At 42.5% G+C, this 12645-nt stretch overlaps 1 protein-coding gene across 1 annotated transcript; it reads right to left on the reverse strand.

Annotated features, from left to right (window-relative positions):
• Positions 1–1904: 1904 nt before the first annotated feature.
• e2f1 (E2F transcription factor 1) lies at positions 1905–12557 on the reverse strand. Its single transcript, XM_086278141.1, has 7 exons — positions 11227–12557; positions 10888–10987; positions 8175–8394; positions 7872–8024; positions 7477–7591; positions 7105–7387; positions 1905–5261 (listed from the first exon to the last, which is right to left on the reverse strand). Exons 1-7 carry the CDS (start codon positions 11476–11478, stop codon positions 5020–5022), a joined length of 1365 nt encoding a protein of 454 aa, XP_086134267.1. The 5' UTR covers positions 11479–12557; the 3' UTR covers positions 1905–5019.
• Between the last annotated feature and the right edge of the window lie 88 nt (positions 12558–12645).

Genomic DNA, 12645 nt, shown 5'->3' on the forward strand with positions numbered 1-12645 from the left:
TGTGCAGTGGTTAGCGTGCAAGCAAGAACCCGCAGGCCAGCTGGGGCATCTCTGTGTGAAGTTCTCGATGCCTTTTCATGGAGAACTCGCTACCCCACACATGCATGTTAGATTCACAGAGTCTACCCAGGAAAAAAATCCCATTACCATAAGTGAAACGACAATAATGTCAGTGATCAAATGCTGAGCAGCAGCACGGCACCACTGTGAGTCAGCCAGTCAAATGTGTGGTGATGGACTTGCAGGATTCGATGAATACATTTATGATTTATCATTTTTATATCACAAAGAACTAAAGATATATTTTTAAAGTCCTTTAGAGTCAATATAAAGGACTGAACCCTTCAGGAATTACAGCCATTTTTGCAGAGTGTCGTCATTTTCAAAAGCTCAAAAACTAATTGGACATTTGAGCAATTTCATTGTGGCTTGTCTCCTCACTGTTTAATTAAAGTGAAGTCATACGAGGCCTTCAGACTATAGCAAGTGCAGAGTTTGCCTTGTGTCATTTAAAGACTGCTTTGGCTGTAGAGTTCAAACTACAAGAAAGGAGAGGAAAAAGTCACCGTCTAAACAGTGACTGCTCATAAAAGAAGTAGGCCTATTTTGAATGTTCTGACTACAGTATAAAATGCCAGGGAGTTGAGAGAAATGCCTGTTTGTGCATATATACATATGATTATCACTAACTTCAGGACTGATCTACAGCCAGTCTAACCCAGATTCCTCACATGCCACTTGGAAAATGCTGAGGGTGTAGCCTGTTACACTACCAGGTCACAAATACACATTGTTTAACTAATGACATGTGATACCACTGATTTCCTTTCCGATCTGATAAAATTCAGGGTGGCGTCTACGATACTGATCTGATACCGATACTTTGTACAAAAACTTAAGGTGTTATTGTATTTCAAGTTATAGCATCATAATGATTACAGGACATCAGACTACTTGTTCTTATTTTTTAATTATGAAGAATTATTACATAGAAAAAAATTACTGAAGTTGTGTGTTAATTGATGCTATTTGAACACATATATCTTGTCATTTAACATGTATCAAATCACTTTTATTGTCACATCATTGCTGATACACTGGTGCAGCACATGTGAGTGAAATTCTTGTGTGCAAGCTTCACAAGCAACAGCGGTGTGCAAAATACAAGAAACACAAGAAACAAAGTAAAATATAAGAATAAGAAATATGAGAAATATAAGAATAAATATATGTACAAATATAAGAATGTATGCACATTACTAATTATGCATACATCTACACATACAGTACATATAGTATACGTGTATGGGTGTACATACATATATATACAGAAGTCAGCAGATGAATATTGTGCAAAAATGGGATTTATGTACAATATGGAGTGCATACGTGTTGTAGTTTCGATAAGTGACAATGAAGTGTCTATGAAGTGTTAGTGGTCAGTGTTCAGCAGTCTGGTGGCCACAGTAGTGCTGTGCCACACTACAAAGTTTGGTATCGATCCAATAGCAGCTAAATACAGGGCCAGTATTGCCAATATGAGTACCGACAAAGTATCAGTCCGATACCAATGCTAGTGTTGGTATCGATACTATGATATTTGGATCGATCCACCCACCTCTAATTTTTTTTTTTAGCTCAGAAATGTATAGCACAGACTTTATGTGGCTCCTGTGCGACTTCCACTGCTAACCTTTGTGGGGGAAATGTTTTTGATAGTACTAAATTACAATCAGCCTTCTGAAGTAAACAAACATGGTTCAATAGAATACTAGTGAAGGTTTAACTACGTAATAACAAGACTTACCTAATGTAAAAGAAAGCATCATTAGTCTTAGGTAATAGCTACACCTCGTATTTTCTTTACATCACACAAAAACAATTTGCGACACAAATGATTCAAATGAAAATAGTTATTTTTATTTTGTCAAAAGACATTTCGATACAAAAGGGCATATTGGGATCCATAAGTAAATCACAAGTACAAACTTTAACCAGAATGAAGGAAGAAGAAAAAAAACAAAACAAGAAGATTGTTAAGTTTCTCGATAAGCCAGCACTGAGAACAGCAACTTAGTCAGGGCTGCACTCCGTTCACTTCTGTTCTGTTAAGCCACATCATTTTTTTAAAGATTTGTCAGTAGATCTGGATTTTATTTTGTACTCTAAGGTGACTTCAACAGAAAGAAATCTGCCTTTCAAAATGTGCATTTTATAGTGTTATAAATCTAGGATCAAATGTCATTTCATGATGAGTTCAATATAGCCCATTGTTTCAGAAAAATCCCACTTGTGCCCTTAAGCGTGCTTTGAATCTTACAATTGCAAAAGATTTGCGTTTAAACTGAAGGTGCAAAGTTTTTCAAACAAAAATCAAACAGATTCTACATACAACTAGCGGAAAATCAGGACGTCACACATTAAGATTTCCTGATCTGAATATTTTTAGGAACTTACTGCTTTACCTCAGCAAGGCACTTGCTGCATTTGTCCTGTGAAGCAGGGCGGCGAACACAATAGATGGGAGCTGAAGTCCAACACGGAGACGAAACGTGTTACATCATCTGTTATAAAAGGAGTCTAGTTGCTTGTAACAACAGTTGAAAACCTCTCAGATGGTATTTTGAAGATATACGGAAACAAGACAGCAGTTACAACATTTTAAAACATTTGGATGAGACTGAGGCACCCAAAGGCTACAAAATACTTCATGTACAACCTTAGAACAGCAATGTTGCCTGCAACATGACAAAAACTTAAATCTGAACTGTAAATAAGTTACAGATAAATCAATCAACAACAAAACAAAAAAAAAGACTTCTCTTTTTCAAATTTTGGCACCACACGGCAATTCAAAGGTTGCACATGGACAACAGCTTAAGGCAGGAAAATGCACTGAGTAGAAAACACGGCAAAAATCTAAAAACGTGCTACGAATAAGAAGCTAATTGACAAATAGCACATTTAGAAATTAATGATTTGCACGGATTTACAAAATAAAAGTCCCTTCCTGACAGAAAACATCAAAAAAATTTTTGTACCCTTTTTAAATAAATATTAAATTCCAAAAAATAAAAACAAAATGTGCATTTTCCACACGCATGCACCTGCACACAAAACCCAATATTTAAAGAATGATAGGGGGGGAAAAAATGTTAGCTTACATAACTTAGGACGAGAAAATACGACAGACATTTTTAACTACAATGATCATCTCATACTCTTGAGTACATGATGTGAAAATGTCTGTTATTGCCACATACTTCTGAAAATCAATATGGTTTCCTTAACAACACAACAAAAAATGAAAAAATAAAACAAAGTAGTACGTGCAGTGAAGCCGGTGTGCCCGTTGCAGAAGACACACAGAATCGATCACTCGCACCTAAGATAAGATGTACCACCCTGTTGACCTGACTGGGTATGGATTTAAGGCATGAACATCACAAACAACTTTCTGAACTGACTCGATGTGCATGTACTGAACAATAACAGGATGCGCCTGCTCTGAACTCTCAAGAATCCTTCCTGGAGTCGTCACTGCTTTACACTGATTGGATTGGTAAAAGTAAAGCTCCAGCTGTCTTTTGATTCACCCAGGACGACAAACAAACCACACTGAGTGCGTCCAGAAAACAATGACTAGTTTGGGAGGTCCGGGGTTCGGGACCTGCTGGAAGTTCCTCCCCACCTACACGACACGAACAGTCGGGTTGTTTCAGGAACTTCCATCTGCAGACATCCGGTGAACTCACTTGAACCTACAGCTAAAATATTTAAACGACAATTTTTTAAAACACACACCTTTAAAAATCTACCATTAACCTACGTAACGCCCACACACCTTTGCATCAAAACAGTTGATTTAAGACTTTGCTCTGCTCCGAACACCTGAGACTATGGCTAAACGCTTAGCTAACTAATAGAGAACAAATCAGTATTAGTTTTTACCCACCTGGTTTCCTGCACACTGACAAAACATACCTTAAGTTTTCAGGCTAAGTTCACATTGATCCTTCAAAGCAAGCGGCCATTTTTTTTGTCATGCAGTGGAATTTCTATCTTTGCCATTTTCATACTTTAAAGCGCTTGACTACTGTGCAGATGTTTTCTTTACAAAATGAAAAAGAAATTTAAAGTGTCGTGGTGAATCTTTTACCATTTATTAAGTTCCAGTTTCCCACAGTTTTTCCCCAGTTTTACTTTGTGTTAACAACAGCAACACTGTATCCAAATCCACTGACTGTGGTAGAGTTTGGGTCTGTGCAAATCTCATTTGGAGCTCACAATGAAGCCATGTTACCATTAAAAGGGAAAAGCCTTTTAGATTTGGGTTTTTAATGATCTCTGCGGGTGTGAAAGAAAAATAATAAACTACACCGCAACGCCAAAATGCTTCTGTAAAGCCCAGCTGGCCTCACTGAAGCAGCTTTGGGCTAAACGTGCTGGACGCGTGCGGAAGTTTCTCGTTTAGTCCGAGCCATCTGAGGAACAAACCTGAAGAGGTATAACATGTCAGTGTTTAAGAAACCAGCCCTAAGAGTCCCAACGCCACACACACACACACACACACACACACACACACACACACACACAAAAAACACCTGCACAATCCGCTTGGGAAAAAACATCAAACACAAAAACCTCACAAGGTACAAAATATGAAAATAACATTCATATAAATAATTTAAATAGCTATTCTAAAGCTAAACTCTTGGTCTAAAACTTTTGAATGGCCAAAGAGAAGTGCTAATGATATGCTGTACAATTTAGGGGGAATTATTTGAGATTTTAGTTAGGGTGGTATTTCGGGGAACACAATTAAAACAATACACAAAACATTTCTCCAAACTCCCACAATGAAAACACTACATTTTTGATAATGATGTGTCCATAAAATATTGATTCCCATTCTTTTTTTCTTCTTTTTTTGTTTTAAAGGAGCTCCAGATCACTGAGGAGAAGGCCTGAATTTATAATCATTTGCCCACGCGCTCCTCTTCTTTTGCTTTTTAACTTCTAATCGTCCCCCAAAACTTGTGACAGGTCACCAAAGTCACAGTCAAACAGTTCACTGATGCCTTCATGGTCCTCTAGTCCATAGTGGTAGTCGTGACTGTGAGGGGGGGACAAGTTGATGAAACCGTCCAATGGGAGAGGAAGGCCCTCTCCGTTCAGGAAGTCCGTAGAAGAGAGCGGTGAGAGATCAAAATCAGGTAGGTCTCCAAGGTTGGAGAATGGGTCGCCTCCCAGGATGGATTCTGTCACAGAAAGAGAAATGTAAGAAACAGTAAGAGATTAAAGAGAGGATTAAAGAGCTGCACCAACTTACAGTATAAGATCAGTGAAAATTATTTCAAAATAAATCATGAAAAGCTCAAGAATAAAAAATATGGAGCTGGAAATAAGCACAGTAAGTCCATTACCATGATCAAAACCAAGCTAAAGACCATAAATAAAACAATTTATTCTTAGTTTTGCATTAGGTACCAGTGTGCATAATATTTTATCTATGGGAGTCAGGAACACTTCAGCAGCAGTGCCTCAAGCAAAGCTTTTTCCACTGTAGACATTTTGACGTGGCACAGCAGGAAGGGGATGACTGCATTCTACAAGTACTGATTAATACAATTAAAGCCACCTGTTTGATGACACAAAGTGTCAGCAGTGAAAACAGTGTCTCGAAAGAGTCACCAAGGACACTCTTTCGAGGATGCCAATGTTCACATTTTGGACAGAGAGGACAGATGGTTTGAAAGAGGAGTGAAAGAAGCCATCTATGTCCACTGTGAGCGACCATCTTTGAACAGAGGCGGGGGTTTACGACACCAACTCTCTGCCATCTATAATCCAGTTTTGAGATCCCTTCCCAGACGCCTTAACGCCCACTCACATCCTGGGCCATCTGACCTCAGGAATTCGCATGATAAGGTGGGGCCAGGTTTCACAATGAACACACCCGAAACTCTGGCTGATTGGGACCCACACCCAGTTTCACACCTTGGCTCAGGCGATTAGAGGATCATCAGGGGGTCCTTTTGTCCCTCTGTGGGGGGAAACTCCCACTAGGTTTATATCTGGGACTCTCCACCATTTGACCTTAGAACTGAAGAAGCTTCTCGGATGAGAGGTGAAACGTCTTCAAGCAACTTAAAGAAGTCCAGACGCTTTTCTTTGCAAGCTCCTTAGACTACGATGACCTGGATGACTGAGAACCTTCACAGACATGTTGCAAATGCCATTTCTAGTAAATACACAACTCGCTCCGACCGACACAACAGCAAAATGTCGAAAGTCTCATATTACAAGACTAAGCGTCTACTTTATTAAAAAAAAAAAAAAGTGTTACAAAGTTTCTGAACTGAGCCAGACTAAATGTATATATTGGGATAATTGGTAGTAGTTTTAATTTATTCTTACTTTGTCAAATCTGTAACAGAAATAGCAGAAATCTAAGCTTCATTTACCTTTTTGGGGTTTTAGCACTAAAATGTGTTAATTTTACAATAATGATTACAGGATGTAGTTATGCTTTGCTGTGTTAAATCCTACATCAATATGGACAATATTATGGGAAGGATTATCATCATCTATATAGCTTTTGGGAACCCTATTATTATAAAACTCAAAGCCTCACAAGTTCTATATAATCAGAACAAACTGTGACATCATGTCAATGTTACATGTTCACTGTTGACATTGTGTTTATGTTAATGTGTTCCTGTATGTTTCTAGATACATTCTGATAAACTATTTTTAGTGCAGCGGCACTTTATGAGACGTGGAGTGTGCCGCCATCCATATGTCCTTGGTGAAATTTAAGCAAAATTGTGGGACTTCCTGCCAAGTTTGATATGTTATTAATTCCACCTATTTGCTGTTCTCCTTCTTCGGTTACCTGTGAAGCAAATATTTGCTTCAAAAACTTCCAGGAAATATATCAGTCCAAGAAAGGTGAGGCAAACATTCCCCTCATGTTTTGTCTGCACTGGCTAAAATATAAATGTTGGAAACAGACTGTGTTACGCAGAAGTGGCCTTAAAATAGTTCCTGATGATAATTATACAAATTAATACATAAATGTGGTTTATTTACAACACTCACCTGTGTCGCCACCTAACACCAGTGATGAGGGGTCCTGTTGCGACACTGCTGTTACAGTGGATGATGTGGATGCTGGAGATGATAAACCCACTTCCAGGGCTGTTGAGCAGGTTCTGGGTTGTGATTGGTCGGTGGGTTGTGTGGAAGGTTGAACAAGGGAAGGGTCGGCAATGGGTTTAGAGGGACTGCCTCCTGTCACAGGGCTGCAGACGCCAGAGCTGTCTTCTGGACAGAGGAAGACGTCGATCGGACCTCGCGTGCTCTTCAGCGACACCTGGTAACCCTGGGATGTGCATGCAGATGTGCAGATTAGCAGAAACTCCAACAACAGTGAGTCCAGTGACCTGGGCAAAATGTTTTCAAAGCTTTTACCTCAGAGGGTTCTGAAACTTGCATCTGGGTTTCTGGTGGAGCTCTGATCACCATAACCAGCTGGTCGGGGGAATCGAACGACTGCCTCAAGTCCTGACAGCGCACATACCCCAACGTGATGAACTCAGCGATTAAGGAATAATTTCATATATTCATTAATGTAAATGTTTAGGCCATCTATTTTTTGACATCTGTTTCTGAGTGACGCACAAGTCACGAGCATCACGTGTCCAGCTCAGCTCCACTGCTGCTGCCAGAGCCACTTTCTGTTTAACAGATCGCAGCTCATCACTTAGAGATCACAGAGCTGTGCACACGTGACGAGTCTGCACACGGCAACACTCAGAGCTCTGTAACCGCTTCAGACAACCTGATACTCAAAACAAAAAGGATATTTTTTGTTCTGTGGGTCCTCTGTGAGCAATCTGAGCTGCAGATTGCATTTGGAAATGAGCTCATCCAGCTGCTCCTCAGCATCTGTGAGGTCACACACCTCCCTCTGCAGCTCCTTATGGCGGGAAACCAGAGCCGCATCAATGCGATTACCGCTGCAGGGGTAGACGAGAGAAAAACTGACTGCTTAGGGTCACCAGATACACACACACACACACCAAGCACTCAAATTTATTCTGCCACAGTTCTTGCTCCCGTTCCCAGATTTCTTTCATTTGCTGTTTTAGGCGTCTTTGAACACTTACAGCCACTGGATGTTGTTCTTTGACTTCTTGGAGATGAGCTGGATCCCCTCCAGGACATTGGTTATGTCGTAGATGCGTCTCTTCTGAACATCGAGCACCTGAGACGCCCAGTTCAGATCCACCACGCCGTCGGCCGACTGGGACAACAGGTCCAGAAAGCGCTTGGTGGTCAGGTTCAAAGAAGTGTCATACCGAGACTTCTCTGCCGTGGTCCGAGGAACTGGGCAGAAAGAGAATACATACAAGAATGAAAAGAAATGCACATATTACTGGTCTAGAGCGTAAGCTGAGACAGCGGTTTGCGGTGGGCAAAAGGTTCAAATGAAGATTATCAGTCACTTTAAAAAAATGGGACTCTTCAGCATCAAAAGAACTTAACCATTCTCTTCTGCTACTGCTTATTCTAGCTGCCTTAGGGCGAGAGGCAGAGTACACCCTGGACAGGTTGCCAGTCTGTCAGAGGGCTAACACATAGAGACAGACAACAACACACTCAGTCACACCAATGGGCAATTTAGGGTTACAATTAACCTAACCCACACTGACTACAATGTCTTCAGACAGTGGGAGGAAGCCAGAGTACCTGGAGAGAACACAAACTCCACAGAGAAGGATCCTGACCTGATGGTGGAATGAACTGAACTCAGGACACATTTGCTGTGAGGCAACAGTGCTAACCACTGTGCTTTTGATACCGTATTTTCACGACCATAAGGCGCACTTAAAAGTCTTAGATTTTCTTCAAAAAGTGCGGCGCGCCCTATGTGTTGTAAGGAGGACGTAGTAGAGAACACCATGAGAACGTTAAAGGATGAAGTGTGGGCGTTGATCGTATATACCGGGACAATCGCACATACCTGTATAAAAGAACAGGTATGTGCATTATGCAGGACATCGTTGTTTTAACAACCCTGAAAATGGCAAAGAGACACGCTTACGAAGCACAGTTTAAACTGAAGGCCATCAGCTACGCGGAGGAACATGGAAATCGAGCAGCGGCGAGAGAATTTAAGATTAATGAATCGATGGTTCGCAAATGGAGGAAGCTGGAAAACAAGCTCCGGCAGGTCAAGAAAACGCAGCTGAGTTTCCGCGGACATAAGGCGAGGTGGCCCGAGTTGGAGGAAAGACTCGAGCGGTGGATCATCGAGCAAAGAGCGAGCGGGAGAAGCGTTTCGACGGTCACCATTCGGCTAAAAGCAGTTTCACTAGCTGAAGAGATGAACATTGAACATTTCCAAGGAGGTCCGTCTTGGTGCTTTCGTTTTATGAAACGGTGCCATTTTTCCATCCGGACCAGGACTACGGTAGCGCAGCAACTTCCAGCGGATTATAAGGAAAAGCTGGCCATCTTCCGCTCCTACTGCAGCAAACACATCGGCGACAAAAACATCCAGCCCAGCCACATCACAAACATGGACGAGGTCCCGCTCACTTTTGACATCCCGGTGAGTCACACTGTGGAGAAGAAGGGGACCAGCACGGTAGCGTGCCCATCTCACAGCCGATGTGAAAAAACTTGTGAAGCAAATGAACTGTGAGCTTGCTGTCATTCCGGGAGGCCTGACAAAGGAACTCCAACCGCTGGACATCGGTGTGAACCGCCCGTTCAAAGTAAGGCTGCGAGCGGCCTGGGAGCGATGGATGACCGGTGGAGACCACAGTTTCACTAAGAGTGGAAGGCAGCGCCGGGCGAGTTACGCCACAATTTGCCAATGGATTGTAGATGCTTGGGCTAACATGTCTGCTGGCACTGTTGTTCGAGCTTTCGCAAAAGCCGGCATTGTTTCCGAGGAGCCGCACGGCACGGAAAGTGACTCTGACGGTGAAGACAGTGAACCTGGCATGTTTGATGGAGATTTAGCGCAGCTGTTCAATTCAGACACAGAGGATGAGGACTTCGATGGGTTTGATTGATGATAAAAATGTGAGTACCAAACTTTGTTTTGCTCCTGCTTTATTTTTAAATACGCACACTTGTATGCTTGTGTGTTGTTGATGATGACGATTACCGGCAATAGAAATGTGAGTAAGGTACCGAATTCAGGTTTGCTCCCGCTTTATTTTTAAATACGCATACGGTACTTGTATGCGCCCTATGGTCCAGTGCGCCTTATGTGTGTGTTAAATACAGTAAGGGCACACATAACTGAGACTGCGCCTTTTAGCACAGTGCGCCTTATGGTCGTGAAAATACGGTATATAAAAATAAAGAATTCCCCCTCGCTCCTCTCTGCTATGGATGCAAAGTTGCTTTGCATCCATCTCCTTCCAAACAGATCCCAGTGGAAATCCACATGGACTGCATTTCTAACAATTCAGAAGTCTATCTTGCATGAGGGATAGACTCATATTTCTACATTATACCAATTAATATAATGTGTGTGTCACGTGTAGCTTTTCCGTTTCAAGTCCATCATTTGATCCTTTTGGTGCATGCAGTGAGCCCAAATACTGCAAATGAAAGGGATCAAATGAACTGATAAATCGCAACGCCTCTTCTCTTGCTCCATTCTCAAAAAAACAGTCTCTCCATTATTTGAATAGAAAGATATTTGTAAGTTTCTCTCACTACAGCCAGCCTGGAGGAGACAGGATGACAGGCCGCGCTGATAAAAGAACAGCTGCTTTTATGACAATGACTGAGAGCAAAGGTGAGCAAGGATGTGTGGGCGAGGATTTTTTAGAGCGGGGTGTGGGCTGTCAGCTGTACCTCTGGGAGGAGCAGGAGTGGAAAGCGGTGCCTGGCCTGTGGAAGGTCGAGTGGTGCTGACATACTGATGGTCACTGTCCAGGTCCAACTTCCTTTTTACCTGAAGGAACACACGTCTGGAGTAAGAAACAGACGTAAGACAGTAACAGACTAACTGCTGACACAGACACGCACTGTTTACGAGCAGAGAAATGTGAAAATTATACCAGCAACAGGTGGGTAACTTACAGCAGCTCTGCTACGTGCAGTATGTAAACGAACAACTCCTCAGTTTAACCACTTCCCTTATTGCTCTTTCACTTTCTCTCTCCCCTTTCCTCCCACACCTCCCTTCCTCACCGGTGGCCTTCCCAGAGACGGTCTCCTCTTGTCCTGGATCCCTACGTCAGCTGGGCCCTGCGGAGTGGCGAACAGCAGGATCTCCCCCGTGCTCGTCGGGGCAGGGGCTGGGTGGAGTCCTTCATTGCTGGGGCTGGTGATAATCACTATCTGGTGGTCCTCGTCCAAGTTGATACTCCCAGAGTTCAGCAAAGTCTCAAAGTCTGCTAACAGATCCTCCGATGTCTGCCCTGTTATCAGAGTCTCTGACATTGCAGTGTGTCACCAGGAGCCCCTCTTCACTGGACTTGGGTGGCGGTGGTTGTGGTAGTTATAAACTAAGGTGCTGTTATGACAGTATCAGCACCGACTCACATCTGCCATTTTTTTGTGAATAAAGGCAACAAGGGTGAATTCTCGTGAAAACTGTCTCGAATGAGTTCATTAGCAGGTGGAACATTTCATAAACTGTTTTATTTTGTTACACATTTTGATTACACCACAGCAATGTAAAGCCACGTCCTAAAACTCAGACTGAGGCTGAAACAGCAAGCCAGGGTGTGCTGCCAAACAGGAAATTTGGCACATGAAATATTGCTAAATGCATACTATAAAAGCTCCGCCGCGAATAAGTTATCAGAGAACCAGTCCGAAACTGGCCGTGGGAGAAATCCAGTCAGGCAAGCTAGCAAAGGGAGCAAGCTAACCTTTTGTTTTCATCTCTCCTGTCAGTACAGTAGAGCCGAGGCCTGGCCACACTGCCCCTGAACAGCTACCACCCCGGCTAACGAGCTAGCTTCCAACCAAATGACAAAGACTCGAACAGGGTCACAAAACAAACTCGAGCAGCCGCCAAACTAGCAGGTCACGCCGGTAGAACAATATTACTTCTCCTTGTATTAAACACCGAGCGAAGTTAAGAGGCTATTAAAACTTTACAGCAGCTTACAGAAGTGAGCGATGAGAACAAAATATCCACGCAGCAAAAAAGCATCACGGGAACTTAAAATCATCTTTGAGACTATATCTATAAAAGCGAGCATCAGTCCAGCGGATAGTACATAGATGTGGTCGAATATGAATATATAGGGCAGATTAGCATGTTAGCTAACTTATTAGCGGCAGTTGTTCAATCCCCTTGTTTTGTTGGGGCACGCAGGAAGCAGTCCGACAAAATTGGAAATATAAGCACATAAAGCGGCGAAAAACAAGCGCACGGTTTAACATAACAATCGGTGGACCTCGCCTGCTCACCCCGGCCGCAATCCACCCGTTAAAACGCCGTCATTACCCCGTTATCGTCCTTTATTGTTGTTTTTGTCTCAGCTGATCTACATCTAAACAAGCCCCTGACGGTTTTCGCGCGAAATCTTTTTTGCCGCGAAACCAACACGTGCGCCAAGCAGTCGGTTGGGATTGGTCCGAGCTGTGCGCTTTTCG

Source organism: Aulonocara sp. 'chitande type north' Nkhata Bay, linkage group LG20 (genome assembly GCF_057382095.1).
Source record: "Aulonocara sp. 'chitande type north' Nkhata Bay isolate Kocher_YH1m ecotype deep benthic linkage group LG20, A_spYH_male_GT1.1, whole genome shotgun sequence".
NCBI classification, from domain to species: Eukaryota; Metazoa; Chordata; class Actinopteri; order Cichliformes; family Cichlidae; genus Aulonocara; species Aulonocara sp. 'chitande type north' Nkhata Bay.